Source organism: Gekko japonicus, unplaced genomic scaffold (genome assembly GCF_001447785.1).
Source record: "Gekko japonicus isolate JY-2015 unplaced genomic scaffold, Gekko_japonicus_V1.1 scaffold44, whole genome shotgun sequence".
Classification (NCBI taxonomy): domain Eukaryota; kingdom Metazoa; phylum Chordata; class Lepidosauria; order Squamata; family Gekkonidae; genus Gekko; species Gekko japonicus.
In genome coordinates this window covers 402,553-423,469 of record NW_015174845.1, presented here as the reverse complement: position 1 = coordinate 423,469, position 20,917 = coordinate 402,553, and the positions used below count along the sequence as shown (strand labels likewise).

General features: G+C 44.2%; 1 protein-coding gene across 2 annotated transcripts in view; it reads right to left on the bottom strand.

The window, feature by feature from the left end:
• EML1 (echinoderm microtubule associated protein like 1) overlaps positions 1-20,917 on the bottom strand; it is a 200,886-nt gene that overhangs the window by 27,202 nt on the left and 152,767 nt on the right. For both annotated transcript variants that reach the window (XM_015424450.1, XM_015424449.1), the window contains exons 6-13: positions 16,816-16,945; positions 11,656-11,805; positions 10,523-10,592; positions 8,168-8,278; positions 5,854-5,949; positions 4,383-4,517; positions 3,012-3,111; positions 1,561-1,715 (exon numbers count right to left, since the gene is read on the bottom strand). In XM_015424450.1, coding sequence (XP_015279936.1) covers positions 1,561-1,715; positions 3,012-3,111; positions 4,383-4,517; positions 5,854-5,949; positions 8,168-8,278; positions 10,523-10,592; positions 11,656-11,805; positions 16,816-16,945 — 947 coding nt within the window. The remainder of the gene's footprint in view (positions 1-1,560; positions 1,716-3,011; positions 3,112-4,382; positions 4,518-5,853; positions 5,950-8,167; positions 8,279-10,522; positions 10,593-11,655; positions 11,806-16,815; positions 16,946-20,917) is intronic.

The window sequence follows — 20,917 nt, the reverse complement described above, 5'->3', positions numbered from 1 at the left end:
AGGGCCGTGCCCCCGGAATCGCGGGGGTGCGTGAAGGGGGGGGGGGGACGGGAACCCGGAGATGAGCTAGAGGAGGGGAAAGGGGAGGCCTCTTTGCATAGCTCTGCCCAGCCCGGTGCCCTTCCAGCAGGCATGCCGTGCGGCCAAACCACCGCCCCCTCGGAGAAGAATTCCCTTCTTGCAGCTGAAGCCGCATTTAGCCAGTGGAGTGCCTGACAACAAAGCGTTCCTCTACTCGGGCTTTTGCCATGGGCAGATCAAGCCAAGGTCAGGGGGGTTCGGAAGAACTTGCTTCAGGCCCTGGGACTGCAGAGGAAGGAGTCAGCTTGCGGGCGTTTTGTCTCTCCTTTCGCCCATCCAAAGACAATCAGCTCAAGAAAATCTGCTGTGGATGCCCTGACTTTGCATGGTTGGGGGTGTTCTCTCGGCTGAGCCCGCCCCGTGCGACTTTTCAGTCGAGAGAGGCGAGGTAAACCCTCACCTCCTGAACTCCTGTGGTGTTCTCTTCCACAGTCTCTGCCCCTTCGCCCTCGGGGGGGGGGAGGTTGGGAGCGTCGCCCAGACTGAGAGTTTCCCTGCTGGAGAACTTGGCGAGCTCCTCTCCAAGGGGAACAGGCAGGCGGGCAGGCAGGCGGGGCGCTTCCTTGCCTGCCTTCCCCGGCCGGAGTGGAGATCTCCCCCGTGGAGCTGCTCCCGAGGCCCACTGGCTTCTCCTCTCGACCGCCCAGCCACCCCACGCCTCCCCCTCCCACTCCGTCTCCCCCCACCTCACCCGAGGCCAGCCCTTGGTCCACAAGTGCCGCTGCTGCCACCACGCACAGTTCACTCCCCTTGCCGGGGGTGCCCAGAAAACCATGCTGGGCGTGGGCGGGCGGCAGCAGGAGCCTCGCTGCGCCCCTCGCGACCCGGGTGGAGGGAGGGAGGGCGGTCACGTCAGGAATTAGGGGAGCGAAGAGGCAGCGATGGCCAGGGCACGCGGTGCGAGCATTTGGCGGGGGGGAGGGCGGCTCAGTTCACGCCCCCATGATGTCCCCACCGCAGGTGAAAGTCTAGTTCGCCTAGTGAGTGAGTCGGCCCTGCCTATTACTGTCATGTTTTAAAGAAGTTGGCTGAGCTGAACACCTATAGACAGGTGATCCTCGGAGCAGAAGGGCTATATACAGACAATGCCTGGAGGCTGTCAGAAGGTAGAGCCTCAAACTGTAAGCGTGCCAGTCCTTCTGACCACGGATGTAAGCAGCTCTTCTCCTCTTTGCCCTGCACTTCAGAGCAATCTTTAGCACTTGTGCTGACCAATTTGCAAATAATTTATTTAAACACTGATTGCATTTTTAAAGCAAAACTATTCCTGAACACAGATTTGATTTTCCAGATGACTGACATCCCTCAAAACGGATGCATTACAGGAACCTTCTGATTTTATATTTTATTCCTATTAAGACACAGTGCTATTCATTGTCTTTTGTAATGTGACAAGAAATGGAACTCAGGCTGCAAAAAAAAAAAAATCACTCTAATAAAAAAATTAAGAGAACTGTCTTCAAAGGCCATGAGCAGCACCTCAGTTTTGTGAAGTTTTTGGTAATTCCCGTTCCACGATACGAGCTTTCTGTCTTTTCCGCCTCCAGACACAAGCGTTCCATCCCGCAGCATACATAGTGCAAAAATGCCACCCTCATGGGCGCCTTGGACTGCAGAGCTTATTCTGTTGGTACCTAGACATAGGGAGAAAAGAAGCTAATAATAAAGCAGCAGTACTTTATTTAATCATCCATTTAGTTCTCTCTGTGCTTCAAAAAGCCTTGGTTCAGAGAAACAACATTTCTGATCTGTGGCTATGTTACCATAATTAAACTGGTCTTAGGTGCAACAAATTTTGAGTCCAGTGGCACCTGGACTCAAATTTTGAGCCCAGTGGTTTTATTCAAGGTATGAGCATTTGTGTGCACGCACACTTCCTCAGATACGTTGAAATGGAAGTTAACAGTCCATACATATAGGCAGATGCTGAACAGCAAATTAGCATACAATATAATTAAGATGTTTTAACAGATGCAAAGACCAAACAGGAATAACAAGCTAAGTTAATATGGTCCCTATTTGTTTGGATTTAATTGTGGTGGTGGTGGGGACACAGTGGAGCAAATAAATATGTCAAAATAGGAGACTAGTGTGTAAATGTATCCTTCTTAATTGTGGAATGCTAAGAATAAATAACTGAGACAGGTACTGCATTCTTTTCTTTCTTATTCTTTCTCCTAATTGTCAGGTGCATTGATAGAATATACTCAGAAGCTTGACTGTTCAAGCCTGCAGACAGCAATTTAACATTGGGCAATACAGAGTGGAACACACGGCTCTTTCAGTCTACGCTACACTGAGTGTTTGCAAGTGAACACTACTGGTGCAAAAATGAAGGAGTTTTGGAAGCTCTGAAATATTCTCATTCCTTTCTTCCTCTACGCTTACCTTTCTTGCACTGTTTTGTACCTGATTGCTGCTCATCACAGTAGCAGCTTCAGAAGCGCTGGCACCATCCTTTCCCCTAAACATTAACTACTTCCAGCGAATCAGGAATCATAAATTTAGGATGACAATGACATGATATTACACAGCCAATCCAATGTAACTATATGATGGCATCACAAAGCCACTTTAGAGCGAGTACAGTGTTTCCTGCAATCACTCGGAATAGGCCTTTCACCTTTGTCGTCTGCAGCCCTATTCACAATCACCAGCTTGTTGCAAAGGATGGAAATGTTCATGAAAAGGGCTTAACCCACACTCATTTCAGCTCTGCTCTCTTGCAGCTATCTTTTCTAGGAAACTTCTATAAGCACTTGCTTAAATCTGGGATTAAGAATTTTTGTTCTCAGTGATTCCACGGAGACAACAGACTTATTGTAATTATTGACAGCTATGATTTTCTCATTTCCGACAACAGGAAGTGTTATCATATTGCAATGCAATTCAGGGTAGCGTATTGTTTTGGAAGTTCATCCTCTTCTTACCTTTTCCCCAAACTAAGATATTTCCACTCGAGTCTCCTGTGATTGTATCACCATTTTCAGAGAAGGTTACACAGAGGACAAACTTTGGCTTCTCTTGTTTCTGCACGATAAGATATTTAACACATTTATGAAACCATACAGTAAATTTATCTTTCTTCCATATTTTTTTATCGTTTAGAACTACGAAGTGTATTAACAATACTAAGTTTGCACATTTTCTCCCCCCACCTTAGTTTAAAAATCAGAAGAAATAATCAACAATCAGGAATGTACAGGCTTTACAGGTTTTTATCAGCTTAATTTAAGAGTTTTTAAGTTGCACAAAAGTTTTAACTTTAGTAACTGAATAAGAAAAATCTGAAGTAAATTATTTTAAACGAAATGCATTGTACAAATGAATTATATATGAAAATATGATGCCTTACATCAGGTGGGGCCATTTGCCTATCCCTGTTCAGATTTGTCTACTCTGACTAGCAGCAGCCTTCCAAAATCTCAGTGAAAAAAAAATCTTTCTTAATATTTGCTAACCCAAATCCTTTACCAGGCTTGGAACCTTGGATTTGCTGAATGCAAAGCATGCACTCAGCGGAGTTGGTGCTTGGATGAAAGACCAGGCAGAGGAGAACAATGGCAAACCACCACTGCTTCTCACTTTCTTGAAGGCCCCTTGCTACAGTCACCATAAATCAGTTACAACTTGAGGACAGATCAAAATGGGGTAGCTGTGTTAATCTGTCTGTAGTAGTAGAACAGAGTCCAGTATCACCTTAAAGACTAGCAAAATTTGTGCTACAGCATGAGCTTTCCCGAGTGACTGCTCACTTTAGATACCTTGAGATACCTTCCGATAACTTGAGGACACTTGCATACATAAAGTTCAGGAGGGTCGCATGCTATGCAGGGTAGGTCCATGAGAGTGGTTGCTAGCATCTAGAGTCTAGACTGTGGCAGACCAGTACTGGCACCTGTGGCTTCATTGGAGTCTTGTGACCTGGAAATCCTTTTGCTTTTTGCTGTCAAGTTGCAGCTGACTTATGGCAACCCCGTAGGGTTTTCAAGGCAAGAGACGTTCAGAGGTGGTTTGCCATTACCTTCCTCTGCGTCATGACTCCCGTATTCCTTGGTGGTCTCCCATCCAAATACTAACCAGGTCCAACCCTGCTTAGCTTCCAAGATCTGACAAGATCAGACTAACCTTGGCTATCCAGATCAGGGGGCCCTAAAATCAGAGGGAGGAGACTGAAAATCAGGGAGGAGGCTGAATTTCACATACCGACTTAAACTATCCAGCCTATTATCTGGCTGCAGGATTCTAGCACGTGAGAACTAATCCTAGAAAAAAAGCCACTGAGAACGTAGCGTTTTTACCTCAAACAGTCCTTGCTTTTTAACAAGACAATTCCCTTCTAGCGTCCAAAAATAAAGATGCGATTTCCCACATGTAACAATTATATTCGTGTCCGTAGGATGAAAATCCGCGGCAAATACGGCTTCATTAGAGCACTAGAAGATGATAAAAATTGGTTTAGGATTTTGGTAACAACATGGGAAAACACTAATGGACAACTTAAAAGAGTGCCAAGAATAGCTTCAGGTGCTTTAAGAACAGATTAATGGATTTTTTTAATTAGAAGAAAACAAATCGATCCAGGCTATATTGCTCGAAGCATATAAGGGCTGAGGAGGAAGTTTTGTGCCTTATTTGGTCTGTATGTTTTAAATTTATTCAATAAATTTACTCACCAAGAAAAGTACACTGATTATTACAAAATTTAACCAAGCAAAGGTTTTTTAAAAAAATTTTGATGACTAGTACGTGGCTGATCCTGGGCTCATGTTCTACATGTGTGTGGCCACCTGCTAGAGTCCTAAGCAATATTACACCCTTCTGAGGCCACTGAAGTCAATGGGCTTAGAGGGTTGTAAACACTGCTTTAAACTGCATGGTTAAACATATGCCTTTTTTCAACATCGAGGTACTGGGGGCTCTGTAGAGCCCCAGAAAAGCTCAGGAACACTTAAAGACGAGAGAGGCTCTAATGAGCACCATTTGCTCCGCATCCAGTCCAGTCATACACTATACTCTTGTTCCAATCAGGCAAGAACAGGTAGTTCAGAGCCATTCACTGAGCTCATGCCAGTCTGTATTTTCCCCAACAAATAACTGATACAAGAGTGTGCTGTTCATCAGTGTAAAACTTCCTTGTTCAGCCCAGAGGCAGATAAGCTAGTTTTCTTTCCGCATTAGCCATCTAGTCTGAAATTGCCATTCCCTATTCCCTCTATGTTAACAATGTCATTAGAGACTCTCTTTTCATTCCAGTGTTTTCGCTTTTCCAGCTTTCTTCACATCTCATTTGTGGTGACTTTCTAAAAATTGTAAGTGCAACTACAGTGCCAAGCAATCCAATATGGCCAGCCAAAGTGCTATTCAAGTTTTTTAGGGGTACTGCCCCCTGAAATTTTCCTCCTACCCTTCTCCTTCCCGCTTAATTAATCAGTTCTTGTTTTTCTAGCAGCTGCTGGGATTCTCTGGAAGCATTCATGAATCACAAGTTTATTTATTTTATTTATTTATTTCCTTCAATTTATACCCCAACCTCCCAGCAATGCAGGCTCAGGTGGGGAGATGTGGGACGCTTGTAAATAACTGATATTTTGTAATTGCTCTACTATAATCATGAATAAAATAAAATAAAAGCAATAAAATTCGGGCTGGATGCAAGTGAGAGAATATGCGAGAGGACAGCTGTGAGAGAACGGATGGCAATAATTCACAATTATTCACAAAAGGCCCTCAGATATTAAGCAGTACACTAAACATCTTCTCAAACAGTACCTTGACTTCTGCAAGCTTTTCTTCTCTCTGCCAGTCCCACACTGAAAGCACATGGTCATTGGAATCATCCACCGAACAAAGGTTACTTCCTCCATTCTGAAATAAATCATTGATGATTCCATAACACACAACCACTTACACAGGTAAGTAATTTATTGAAATGACCGGCATTACCAATTCCCAGCTGGGAGTTCTGAACCTATCAGAACACCATGGCATCTTTCAGTGGAAGTGGGTACAGGGAGCCATAGGCAGGATCCTCACCAGTGTGCATGAAACGCTGAGTTTTCCCACATCCCCCTCTGTTCCTGCAGACCCCTACTGGACCCCAGGAAGATTATTTCCAGGACTGCAGACCCACCCAGAGGAAGAGCTGCAAGGGTCGGGGGTTCTAGAGTGGGGAAGGACAGAGGAATGTGAAAACATTCTTCCTTCCTCTCTGTCAAATGCAGTTCCACTGAGGGTAGAGGTAGAAGTCATCCTCTTGTTTCTCCTCACTCCAGTCAGTCAGTCAACCTTTATTGGCATAGTTAAAATACAACATGGGTCACATTTTAAGGTACACTCACTCCAGTCCACCAAACTACACCACTATTCCTCCGAATGGACCTTGCAATCTCAGGAAGGCAATTGAGAGGGCCTGCAGGAATGGACAGGAACATGGGAAAATGTCCATGCACTGATGGTTCGACCGACACCATTAAGGTTAAGAGACAAAGGCCATTCCCATAGAGGTTATTTGTTATGGGTTTGATGCTGTTGGGAAGCAGGTATCCCCCCACCCCACCCGGCAGCACCACAGTGCATTCACGCACTTTCCAGGGTATTCCCGACTTTGCTCTGATCTTTCTCAAACCTGCTTTGCTGTGACGTTTTGGGAAGATCCCTGCCCCAGTCTCCCAAGACACCTATTTTTCCTGGGCACTTGTCCCCATGGCAACTATGTCCTCCTCCCATCACTGGAGGAATTAAAAAAAAACACCTGGCAATCAAGTATTGGTATATCAATATAATGTTATAACAATATGTGTGACAGATTCGCAGAATTCCCAGCTTTCTTTTTCCAATGCAGAACTCTGCAACAGAAGGCCATAAAGACTCATCTTTTTTTTTTTTAATGAAAGCTGAGAATTCAGAGAACCTATTACACATATTTCTACAATGATATTCAACTGATTCTTTAAAAAAACCCTGAAAAGCCCTGGTGGTGCTGGTGGAGGGGGCCCGTTGATCGCTGCCAGGGCCACTGCTGGGGCAGGAAAACCTGCCATGTCAAAGCCCCATTGATGCTGCACTGTCCAGGCAGCTGTACCAGTAACAAGGAAACCACACTAGCCCATCTCTGTTCGAAAACCACCTACAACTGAGGGACAGAGGGAGGAATGAGGGAATTGTTTCATATATGAAATGGACAGAGCTTTACCAAGGAAAGGTAAAATCCCTCTGTTTGGAAACTTCCATCCGGTTTAAGCTCTTCTTAATTAAAGACAGATGGAATTCACTGCCACAGGAGGTGGCGGCGGCTACAAGCATGGACAGCTTAAAGAGGGAACTGGATAAACATATGGAGCAGAGGTCCATCAGTGGCTATTAGCCACAAGGTATAGATAGGAACTCACAGGCTGGGGCAGGTGATGCTATGCATTCTTGGTGCTTGGGGGGGGGGGGGAACAGTGGGAGGGCTTCTAGTGTCCTGGCCCCACTGGTGGACCTCCTGATGGCACCTGGTATTTTTGGGCACTGTGTGACACAGAGTGTTGGACTGGATGGGCCATTGGCCTGATCCAACACTGGCTTCTCTTATGTTCTTACAGTATTTCATTGAAACAGAACGAGTTTGGTCACGGAAGTTTGCTTGAATAAGGTAAAGCAGTATTTGATGCAATCCACCATAAAGCTTCCTGCAGAAAGTACACTGAGTAAGAGTTTCACAGAAAATGCACTTGTTTGCAGAGGAAGCCTTCCCACTGAGTTGGGCCTGCTGGGCTGGACCCAGACAACAGCAGCAATTTCAACCCATTTTTTTTTCATCTATTTAAAACATTTCTAGGCAGGCTTTCTGTTCAAATAGGGTCCCTCAAGGTTTCCCGTTTCCTGCTGCCGGACCCCCCCCCATGTCGTTCCTTGGGGTCCCCTGTCCCCCCTGGAGAACCATGTGGCGGAGGGCAATGGGAAGGGGAGGAGGCAGGACAGTGCTCTTCTGCAGATGGAAAATTCCGTCTGGATACCAATCCACTGATCTTAATTTTTAGAAGCATATATCTGTCTTCAAAAGCACACTCAGCCACTTAACAAGACAGGAAATATGACTCACCGATTTGGAAAACGCAATGCACGTGACTGCCCTGTCGAAGAACCCCATTCCAATGACGTGGAGAGTATTCAAAGTAACGGAGTCCCAAACACGGACATGGGGTAGTAATTGCTGAAGGAAGTGAACAAATAAAGCAAAAAGCAGCGGTCAGGCTGGGAAAAAAACAACCTTTCACATAGACTGGGGAATAGGAAGCGTACTTTTGAGCACGCTGGAAATGCACTTTTGAACGCTATTTAATGTAGCGGTGAAAAAGAGGGACACCTCTTCATGCATTCACAAGCAAGTAGGACAGTAGGCCCAATCCATGTTCCCTAATGTTAAATAGAAAAGGAATTCATTCCCACAAAAGGTCACATAAAGTCTGATTTTGTTCAGTGGAAATTTGATTCGAAATACAGCAAGCTCTTTGCTTAAACGGATAGCCCGTCATAGAGCAAAAGGCTCCAGACACAATGAACAGTAGGAATGGTAACATGGCTAACAGAATAAGCTGTGAACCAATACATTACTGATAAAAATCTCCAGGGGTCGTTTCGTAGAAAAAGAGCTAGGGGAACTTATTAGCATAACTCATTAGCATATGCCACACCCCCTGACATCACCGGGAGTGTGTCATAAGGCCACACCCCCTGACATCACCGGAAGTGTGTCATAAGGCCACACACCCCGCCACCAAGCGTCCCGGCCACCGCCGCCGGCCTTGCAGCTCCACTTTCTCCTGCCTCCTCCTGGCTGAATGAGGGCCGGAAGCGGGGCGGCTGGAAGCAGTGGGCGGGGCTTCGTCATGTGCCCCGCCCCCCGTACCTCACACGGGGGAACTGCGATCCCCCCAAAATGACCTCTGAAAATCTCACGTTTCCTCCCCCCTTCCTTTTACACCATGGAAATAACAGTACCAACCTAAAATATTCAAGTCCAGTAGCTGCTAAAGACAAACAAAGTTTGACTCTTGACAGCTTATACCCTGGAATACTTATTGGTCTCTAAGGTGCTAGTGGACTCGAATCTGGTGCACTGTGCAATAAATATTTATATTTTTTAATGTTCTTGCTATTCAGTCTCTTGAGTACCACACTTGATTTTCAGGTTGGGTTTGTTTCCCTTTTGTTGTATCCTAGTTCTCTTCTATGGCAACAGCCGACTTTGAAAAAACATTGTATTTTATTATCAAGATTGCAATGCATTTCTGGAACCACTAGAGAGCAATCTTTGGAAACGTAGCAAAACACGCAGGAGACTGACACAGTCTACAGATTTGCCTACTGACATGTGCAGGCAATGAAGAGAGCTGGTTTCTCTAAAAGCAAGATTCCGGTGGGTAGCAATGTTGGTCCGAAGCAGCAGAATAAAGGTTGAGTCCAGTGGCACCTTTCAGACCAACGAAGTTTTATTCAAGGGAGAAGCTTTTGTGTGCAAGCATACTTCAGTAGGGGCTGTGGTGGCTCAAGTGGTCAAGACGCTGAATTGCAGACTGGAAGGTCGGTAGTTCAGCAGTTCAAGATCCAAGTGCTGCATGACAGAATGAGCTCCCATCTCCGGTCCCAGCTCCTGCCAACCTAGCAGTTCGAAAGCAAGAAGTTGCAAGTAGATAAATAGGTACCACTTCTGTGGGAAGGCAACAGCGTTCCACGCGCCTCGGTGTCTAGTCATGCCGGCCACATGACCCTGGAAACATCTTCGGACAGCGTTGGCTCTTCGGCTTGGAAACAGAGATGAGCACCGCATCCCTAGAGTCGGATTCGACTGGCTTTTGAGCAAGGGAACCTTTACCTTTACCTTTTTATACTTCAATATCTGAAGAAGCATGCATACACATGAACGCTTATATCTTGAATAAAACTTCGTTGGTCTGAAAGGTGCCACTGGACTTCAACTTTGTTCTGTCTATAAGCAAAACAGCCATCGTTCTAGTTACCCAAAAAGATTGGTTTTTTTTTTAAATGAGTACCCAAACCTGATTCTAAGCATTTTGTTTAGCAAATATCGAAGAATTTCACGAAGAAGCCTCAGCAGCAGGCGTGGCCTGCAGACTAGGAAGATTTTTTAAACAAAATCATCCTAAACTGAAGGGTTTAAGATCTTTTGAACTAAGCAAGAATCTGTGACATACGGGTTCCCATTTGGAGACAATAAGGATTGACAAATGGAGGTTGGATCCTATAGGTGGAAGAAGTATGCACGGGACGATCTTTCCCCTCTTCCATTTTCCCCAAGCGGATCCCTCCCCCCTGACATAGCTCCAAAACCTTCTGCGGAGGGTCACATGCCACAAGGGCTGCTGCGGGCTTCTGGTCAAACACGCACGTCCCTACAAACCAAAAACTCTGATTCCAAACCACCAGGCTGACTCACTTTCCCATCCTTAGATGTTCCTGCAACCTGGCCAGTTGCTATGGTGATCCTGTCTGGGTGGACAGCGAGGCTGCAAGAGAAAGCTTTGTTAAACTCAGATTTTACAAGCCCCGTCAACAGTGAAAGCAAAAAGAACAGAAAAAAAGGAAGAAAAGAATGCAGAATTCTTTAGGCACGATATTTTGTAAAATGGGCTGGGAGCCAGAAATGCTGCCACCCCCACCCCCTAATGAAATGTCACTTCAGCCATGAGTATGTCGGGTGGCCCTCAGCAAAGGACTCTTCCAGCAGCCCCCTGATCTGGGTAGAGCAGCCCTGTTCTAAGAACCAGTGGGGGGGAGGGAATGTGAGCGAAGCTCTATATAAAAATTATTGTAAATGTATCTGCTTCTGTATTTAAGGTATTTTAAGCAAGAGAACCGCAATACAGCTCAGCAGAGCACAGGAGAGGAATTGCTGGTGGTGTTAAATGCTGTCAAGTTGCAGTTGATTTATGGCGACCCTGTAGGGTTCTCAAGGCAAGAATCGATCAGAGGTGGTTTGCTGTTGCCTGTGTGTGTGTGTGTGTCAGGAGCCTGGACTTCCTTGGTGGTCTCTCCTCCAAGTACTAACCAAGGCCAACCCTGCTTAGCTTCCGAGAACTGACAAGGCTGGGCTAGCCTGGGAACATTTAGCCAGCTGCACATCATCACCTCAGCTTATCTCCGTCCTGTTGCAGGTACTGATAACGCTTGGATGTGGCCAGAGGTGAGAGCCCTTGGGTGCAAGCAGCTGGGAAGAGGCAGAGGTTCCTTGGCCTCTTAGCTCTTAGCCTGTAGCTTGCATCTGGTGCTTTTGGAGAAGCCAGCCACAGAATCTGGGACCAGTCCAAGACACTGTTTGGGGGTTTTCTGTCAGACTATTATACTCTTTTGCTGTTGACAGCTGCTTTGGTTCCCTGCAGGGAGAAAAGCTGGACACGAATATTTAAAATGAATAAGTTGGCGAGCAGCTCATTGGTGAATGTGCACCTGGGCTCATGAACTTTGTTTTCAGAAGTTTTTTTTAAAAAATCCTCCTTTAAGTAGAGTAGCTTTTCTGTCTGTTTCAGGGTTCCTGTTTTGTGTTAAAGGCCCTGATGCGGCCAGACTTACCACTTCACATCATCATTGTGACCGGTGTAATGTCTTTGTAGCTGCTCTTCAACGTTGTACAATACAACAACTGATGCAATGAAGTAGACAGTTTCACCTGTCGGAAGAAGGTACAGGTTGCTGCGACAGTCCCGGCCCCTGTAGCCATACCTGGGTGCCTCAGTTAAGATACAACAAATGTGACATTAAATGGAATGTTTCAAGTCTGTAAACGTATTCAGAGGGGCAACAGTCTTGAGCGTACTCATCAGTTTCCCATTCAGGGACAGCCGGAGTTGTTCGCACCAGGCCTTGAATGGAGCCCCTGACCAGGATAATCTGTGGGAGGATATAGTCTTTGAAGACAAAGAAATGTTTTCCTGAAATGTTCCGAGTGATGGCGTAAATTAGAACATCAGATCTGCTGGCTGGTTAGGACTTTAGACTTTGAACTGAACGGAGCTCTCCACCCTGTCAGCTGGGATAAGATCGGTTCCGAGTGGCAGAAGAGCGTGTCACTTGAAACGGAAGACCTGCTAAAGTGCTAACTAGGGAGGGTTCTGTAGCAAGCAAAAGACTGGAAACCAACCTATCTAGAGATTAATAAAATCAGGAGTAAGTGGGCCAGGCTGCAAATATTCCTCAATTAATCTCAGTGGGCACCCACTTCATGTTCACAAACAGAAGCAGCAAACATTCCAGGAAGATGGACAGACAGAAAAAGATCCTTCCTTCTGGAAAGGACTGGTGTCTTGCACCAGATAGGCTCTGTTCACGTGCTTTCCTCAAACTGTGAGCTTCCATGTTTTCCCCTCAGATCCACCTCCTTCCATGTGCTCAGATCCACTTCCTCTTGGAAAACCATGGTTTGTTCTTACTTGTGAACTAGACAAGCTTTGGTTTCCACAAACCGTAATCTGCCACGAACAGGGGCATTCCGGTTTGCACATTTGGTTTCCGGGAAAATTCTGGTTTGTCAAACCACCGCCAGCCTGGTTCTCATATGACAGCAGATTACAGTTTGCCAGGAAACAGAAGAGAACAAAACTATCAGAGTCGGGGGAATGGGGGGGAGAGAGGAAAGTAAGAAGGCGAGAGCCCACAACATATCCCCCAATCATCCAAAGCTGTTGGTTTGAGGACTGGGAAGAGAGGGGGTTGGATCCAAAGGTAGGCTCCCACTAACAGAATACACTTCCACCAGCAGAATGGAACTTTCCTGTCTTCCCTGAAATGTTGATCCCTAATCCATAGGCAGCACACAGGAAGTCTGAAAAGAAAGGGGGAAATCAGCAAAAAGAGGCCTCCCCCTTCTATTGACGGAAACCAGCTTTGGATCCAACCCATTACTGTCTAAACTATTATGTCCATTTTCCTAGCTCTAATGTTCAGATATGGGTGGATGTTATCTACACTTTCATGCAAGAAGAAGAAGAAGAGAAGAGATTGGATTTATACCCCGCCCTTCAATACCCGAAGGTGTCTCAGAACGGCTTACAAACTCCTTTCCCTTCCCCTCCCCACAACAGATACCCTGTGAGGTAGGTGGGGCTGAGAGAGCTCTTGACAGAAACTGCTCTTTTTCAAGAACAGCTCTTGTCAGAACTACAGCTTGCCCAAGGTCATCCAGCCAGGTGCAAGTGGAGGAGTGGGGAATCAAACCCGGTTCTCCCAGATTAGAGTCCGCGCACTTAACCACTACACCAAACTGGCTTCTATGAAGCATAGCTTTGTCCTCTGTATTTTGCCAAGTCGGGGCCTCAAAATACTTTAAGGATGTGTGGGAGGGAGCCTAAAGCATCAAAAACCACTTTCAAGGCCACATGTCATTTAAACAAACATTGTCTGGGTGGAGGCGACTTCCACTAGGTCAGCCAATACATTCCCCCCATGCCTCGTACTAGGATTGATTTCATTTCCCCATGTTCAGGATGATTGCTTTCATTAACTCAGTGTTAACTAGCCAGATGGAAACAAGATTGCGAAGGGGGAAGGGGGGGTTGCGCTGTGTGTGTTTTAGCAATGAGCCAGATTCTCATCCTACTGCCATCAGTGCAAACCCCGGACAAATCTAATCAAATCACAATGGGAGATAATCTATACAGGAAGGTGGCAATACATGTCACCTATTATCTCCCACCGAACACAATGCAACAGCTTCTCTCTGTGACGCAGGGGGGCGCCTTGCTGATGGCCCACAGAGACGAATCGACCTGCCTCGGTTCACATATTTCTTCTAGCTAGCATGAATGATGAAGTCACCCCAAAGCAGTTTAAAAACAAACAAACTAGATGCCTTAATTATATCCATGGTGGCTTTCCATATTATGTTTTCTTACTCTGTGTTTTGAAAACAGCTGCAAGAAGCAAGTGGGAAATAGTTAAGGATCGATCAGGGTGAGTAGCCATGTTGGTCTGAAGCAACAGAACAAAGTGAAGAGTCCAGTGGGGCACCTTTAAGACCAACAAAGTTTTATTCAAGGTATGAGCTTTCGTGTGCAGGCACACTTCCTCAGATGATGAAATGGAATTACGTATCATAGTTGTATATATAGGAGTGGTTTGTTACATTAGCATGCAAAACAGTGAGAACACATTTTTAACAGATCAAAAGAATGACAAGTTAGTTCCTGGGTATCATCTGTTTTGGTTCAACTGGGGGGGGGGGAACAACATAGGTAACTAACATATTTATTACCTATGTAATAACATTGATGGTCTTAAAGGTGCCATTGGACTCTAACTTTGTTCTATAGTTAAGGATCGTTGGTATTTGTGACTAAAAGAATAATCAGAGGAGTAACTTGCCCTTGGCAGCTTCCTGACACACTCTGAACAAGTACAGATAGGAAATACAGAAATGGAAAGGAGCTGGCAGGCACCTAATTGAATAATCAAGGATCTTCCAACGTTGCCACATAACTCCGATCCCCACCTATCCAACACGATTTGCTTCTTACTCAGAAGCACACGTAGAAGGACAGTGGTATCCCAGGCTCCAAAGAACAATGTATTTATTTATTTATTTATTTTATTCAATGTATACCCCGCCCTCCCCGCTGCGCGGGCTCAGGGCAGCTTACAAAGAGGCCTGCGCCAATATAAAACATATTTAAAATCATTTAAGATCACTACATTACAATGTATGCAAGTATTCAGTACAGGAAAAGCACTTGCAAGCCATTTCTGCCCAAGACGTTTCTGCACACTTAACACCAAGAGTGTGCTAGGTGCCATAAATAAGATAGAAATGGTAACAAGTTGCTGTTTAGAGGAATGACAGTATAAATTACGAGGACAAAATTAGGACCAGAGATCAATGCAGAAGCAGGTACAGCAGAGCTGCTTATCTAAGGCTGCACGTACACAGAGTTGGACATTGTGTTATCGTTACACTATAGCAACTGTGTGGATAAATCAACGTTGTAAATGACTACTCTAACACAATAACCATGCAATATCCATACTATGTAGGTGGGCCGAATCCAGACCTCAAGCAGGAACTCTGGCATGCACGTCGAGCTTATTCTAAGGAGAGGGAGTCCCATTTTCTTCAGTGTCAACTTGCCTGACAACTTCAGTGGTGAGCAGAATTTGGACTATGGCCAGTAATGTGCCCTCTTGAAACTTTTTTGTAAAGCCAGGCCTTCTTTCATACTTCATGGATGACAAGTCTGGGGCCCAGAAGTAATGGGGATCTGCGGCACTCCTGAACATAAGCAGAGAGTCCTGTAGGCATGGTTCTGGTACAGGGCAGGACTTCTCCTCTGACCTTCTGCTCCCACCTTACCTGGCTACCTGGATCCTTAGCTTTAGCTGACTAGAGGAAAAGCAGAACAAGAACAATGTTGGCACAACAGCCTACATACATTCTGTGTGGCAACAGTTTGTACTGTGGGCTTGATCTGTGCTAAACAGGTTGACCGCCAGCGGCTGAAGAACACAATCCACAACCTAGCTCTATGAGCAAACAAATTCTATCGTAACCCGTCTTTCCAACTAGGACCTAACCCAAAGTGATAGTGGCATTTTTACAAAAAACGATCCAACTGGCTGTGAATTTTTCCTAATAAGAATTGTATGCATCTTAGAAACTGTGCAAATACTATAAATACATTAATCTGTTAGTAAAGAGAACAAACCTGTTCTTGGTATGTTATTATACTTAGCAACTGTAGTGTCCTACTTTTCCACTATGTGCCTAATTTAATCCTGTGATTATTAAAACATAACCTTCAGGCTAAATTCAACTGAAACTTTCCTGCAGCTGCTTAACCAAAAGACGGAGAGCAGAAGTTTCATTACCATTAATACCGATTTGACAGAAATCAAGTAGATAAGTAGTATCCAATAATATATGGTAATTTGAATTCTATGTATTTTATATTATGTAAACTATAAAAGGTAAAGGTTCCCTTGCTCAAAAGCCAGTCGAATCCGGCTCTAGGGTTGCGGTGCTCATCTCCGTTTCAAAGCCGAAGAGCCAGCGCTGTCCGAAGACGTTTCCGTGGTCATGTGGCCGGCATGACTAAACACCGAGGCGCACGGAACGCTGTTACCTTCCCACCGAAGTGGTACCTATTTATCTACTTGCAATTTCTTGCTTTCGAACTGCTAGGTTGGCAGGAGCTGGAACTAGAGATGGGAGCTCACTCCGTCTTGCGGCACCCGGGTCTCGAACTGCTGAACTACTGACCTTCCACAGCCTGCAGTTCAGCGTCTTAACCACTTGAGCCACCGCAGCTCCTATGTAAATTATAGGAAGCTGTAATTTTACTGATGTTTAAGATATATTTTAAAGTGTATAGTGAGGTTTGCTGACTGAATTACTATGCCTTTTTAGGATTTATTTATCTACTACATTTTTAAACATACATAATTGGTCTGTAATATGTAGTTGGCTCAATTTTTTAATATACTGATTGTGTGCCTGGCTCCTGTTCGATTTTTGTAATTCTGAATCATTACTAAGAAAGTGATGGCCTTTGGGTAATGATAAACATTTACTTTTTTTACATACTGATTTGATAGTTTTATTGGTGAAATTGTACACATTTCCCAAAATAACAGATGTCTGATTTCGTTTCAGAACGTTCCATACTCCATTATCTAAACAGCTGCAAAGAGTAAACCACTTCCAGTTTAACATATGATCATTTTTTAAAAAAGAGAAAAGGATACACCCATTCCAGTTTAAGCCTCTTGGCCGGTAGTTCCGCTTTTGCTTCCAAATTATAAGATTCCACTTGATCTTTGGGCATGTACATGGTAACAGGACGTCCACGCAGAAACATTTTAACATATCCTTCCTCTATAAAAAGGCCAGAAACAGAAAGAATTACACACAGTAACTCATATATTCAGCATTCTTCCATCCCAACCCAATAATACTTTTCATTTGATTAAAACCATTAAGTTATATCGGGGGAAATGAATTTTTAAAAAACTTTTGTATTATCATTTATACACATGGTGTCCCCCTTCTGCTGTGAATCTCTTTGGAAACAGAAGTCCCAACAACTGTGCAATCAGACTACACACAATGAGTGCTACACACTGGGGGGGGGGGGACAGAGAAAGCACAACCACCTGGAGAAAAGAACTGATCTTATTCTCGTGCCCAGCTGAGGGAGAAACCCTCCCCAAGTAAAGATTACAATTAACACAGTGATGCTGCTTCAAAATCTTTTATTTTGTTTGATTTGGTCTTTACATATCTGAGTATCAGCATCTGCAATCGTCAACATTTACTGCACGTCGGTGCACAGGTGAGCGCCACACTTGGCATATATTGTTAAGAGATACACTGAAGCATGATGAGCTAAAAGAACTTTTGTGACATACAGGCAAAAATAAAAATAGCCAGATGTTTAAACAGCAACAACAGCAACACAGATAACAAAAAAAAAGACATACAAAAATACAGATCCTCTGACAACAGCAAGTAAACATGCTTAACACCAGAACAAATCTAGTTGGTGGTGCTATAAAAGCAAGATTATTTGGATGGAGAAACCTGGATTTAATAACAGATCTGGAAATACTGACTCGGGGACTTCATAGGGCTTAAAAAACTGGGTGACCGAGGAAATGACAAGATAGTCTGACTGGGACTTTTAGGAACTGGCAAAGCCAGAGGAGGTTTCTTGCGAACAGCGGGTGTAGCTTTTCGAGACTCAGAGCTTGTTGCCTCCTGTTGCTCCATCGGCCGATCAAGGGATCCAGCCTTGTTCTCATCCAAACCAGGTAGTTTTGGAGCCAGTGACATCAGCAGAGTTACTAGATGGGACAATCATGGGCACGGAGGGAACAGAAGGGCAGAAGGAACAACATGGTGTAAAACAGTGACAAAATGTAGATCTACTAAAAGCATCACTAAAGATTTTCTAACACCATTAAATAAAAGCCAATTTTTTATTTTTTAAAAAAAGACAAGGCTTTATTTTAATGGAAGAAACGAAGGTTGTCAAGTAGGGGTACACCTGTAATCAGAATCCACTAAACAAAAACAACATGATGCGTACTTATCAGTTACCTCCGTGTAATGGATTATAAGATGCTGCAATTATAAGATTTCTCTTTTTTCTTTCTTTTTTTAAAATGCAGTTTAGCTAGCCAGGAAATGTTTCAAAAGTTTAACTAGCTATCTTGGAATTCTAATTTTGCAAAAAGGAAGAACAAAAAAAATTGTGTTAAAAGGGAATGCATAAAAGCCGAATTACAGTGCAAAGACATACTTTGCACTAGATACACGATATTGGAGATACTGTGAAAGCACTAATAGCTACTGAAGTACTTTATCGCCATGCATGAAATGTAACACAAACAAGGAACACAAGGAACAGCTGGACACTTGACAAAACAGAGAAATGTATGGACAGTTACATTACAAGTAGTTCCATTTCTAGCCCTATTATCAAGAAACAAATATACACTTCAGAACTTAAAAAAACAACAGACAGACTTTGCAGTATATTTTGAAACGGTGCAGTCCTAAAGCTAGTTATACCCTTCTCAAGCTCACTGACTTCAATGAATTTAGAAGGGTGCAACTGTCTTTAGGATTGCACCATTTCACTGTCAGCGTATGGGATTATCCCACATTAAAGCCGCAACACTGGCATTTTTGGAACTATGGACTCTGGGACTGATGAGTTCATGCATTTCTGCCCTCTTGTTCATCTCTAAGGTGCTGATGCACTCGAACCTCACCACCCTCTTCTAGTTCATGGTCACCAGCAGTGTTTCCTCTAAGCTGAGTCAGTGTGAGCTAGCTCGCAGTTTTTTAGCCTCCGGCTCACACCTTTTTGTCTTAGCTCAGGAAGGATGGTTCCAGAGCAAACTAATTTATGCAGCAGCCAAATGGCTTGCTCACAACTTTAATGCCAATAGCTCACAAAGTAGAATTTTTGCTCACAGGACTCCACAGCTTAGAGGGGGCATTGGTCACCAGGCTACCAGTCTTAACTAGGATTTAAACATAGGACTTTGATGTGAGACCAGACACCCTGACTAAGCGAGAAACCTAATTAGAATTAACCACAGTTAGGTGACTGTAAACCACGGTTAAGGCCAGCCAGGGAGAGAGGCAAGGCCTGGCAACAAGCAACAGGAAGGAGGAGGAGGAAGAGGATAGCAACATTGTGTCTGGACCAAATTCACTGTGATCTGAGGATTTTAAGGCTAATTTTTACGACTGAAATGTTTTTTTTTGTTATAGTGTATTATCGTTCCGCAATTTGTTGAGCACACAGTTAGACTGAAAATATGTTAATTGCATCCAGGTGTTGAGAGACAGTCGGCTTTCTAAGTGCTGACAGATTTCTGGCCCAGTTCTATGCTATACAAGTAAATAAATGCTATGGGCGGGGAACAGTAATTGCAACACCAGCAGTTTGCTACATGCTGTTACTCTAGCACAAAAAGTTTAGGAGCACAATGTAAAACTGTATACATTCTAGACCAGGGGAGCCCTCCCTCCATTTACCTAAACCCATTTCTCTAGTCAGCCACATGACTAGGATGAATAACAATCATTCTCAGGCAAATAGCACTGCAATCCTAAACGGAGGTCCATGGGTTTAAAAAGGGCATAACTTCCCCTTAGGACTACCCTGTTACTGCTCTGCCCACGTAACAGGCATGAGAAGATAGGGGAATAACAAATGTCTTTTAAAAAACTTATCTTAACATTTTGCATGGCCTCTATCACTTTGAATACGAAAGTGGAAAAGTTACGCAGACATTCTACCTGTATTTCAGAACAGATTACAATAAAAAGATATAGATATAAGGAAGTAAAGCCACTAGATACAAAGATGAAAGACTGATTGTTAAAGCAACGTTAGCTAATGCAACAGCATTCGTACAACACCGCACCAACAGCTTGCAAACAGCACCGAGAAAGATAGCATCTAATACTATTATGAGAGCGGGAAGCTTAACGCTAAACTCCTCACTTGCATGAGAGACTGCAGGATTAAAGTTACATGTGGTAGACAGTTTGGTCCGTAAGAACAGAATTATTAATGACTTTTTAAAAAAACCCCAAAAAACCCCTTAGCCTTAATTAATATAAAGCCAAAATGCAGAATGAGTATCTGGGTGGGAATAAACCATCTGTGAAATCTGCAGCTCAAAATTCTGTTCACCTACACAAGCTACCACACACACACACACACACACACACGAGTGACCACAGGTTGCAATTTGCTTAAATGTTAATAATTTACAAGCACACCCAACACTGTACTTTCACTGAAGCTAAACTGACATTATTGAAAAACACTGGCAAATGACGTTAGCTGCGACAATTTAGCTGTTGGCAACTCGGGTTAAAGCTACGATCTACCAGGGACAATTCAGGAAAAGTGAACAAGCACCGCAATACCACTCTAGAACAAAATGCTGCTTGTTTAGGCATACGTTAGGATGCAAACTGGCCAGACTACCGAGCGGGAGCTGCTGCTATCACAAACTGTTTCAGCCCAGGTGTCAAGCAACTATTATCACACGGTGAGACATTCACAGGTTGCCATATAGCTCTCTCAACATTTCCATTGTATCTCGGTCATTCGTTGGACCAGATCAAGCAGAAGCCTAAATGGAAAATCCTTGAGTAGGAAACACTACGAGGCTTTGAAACCCAGTAGATGCTCTGCAAGAACTCCGATTTTAAAAAAAGAAGCTGAACTGGTTTAACGTTGGTGCAACAAGTGCCAGGACGGGCTTGCTTAGAGAGCTATGAGGTTTCAGAAGCGAGGCCTACCTACCTTTGCAATGG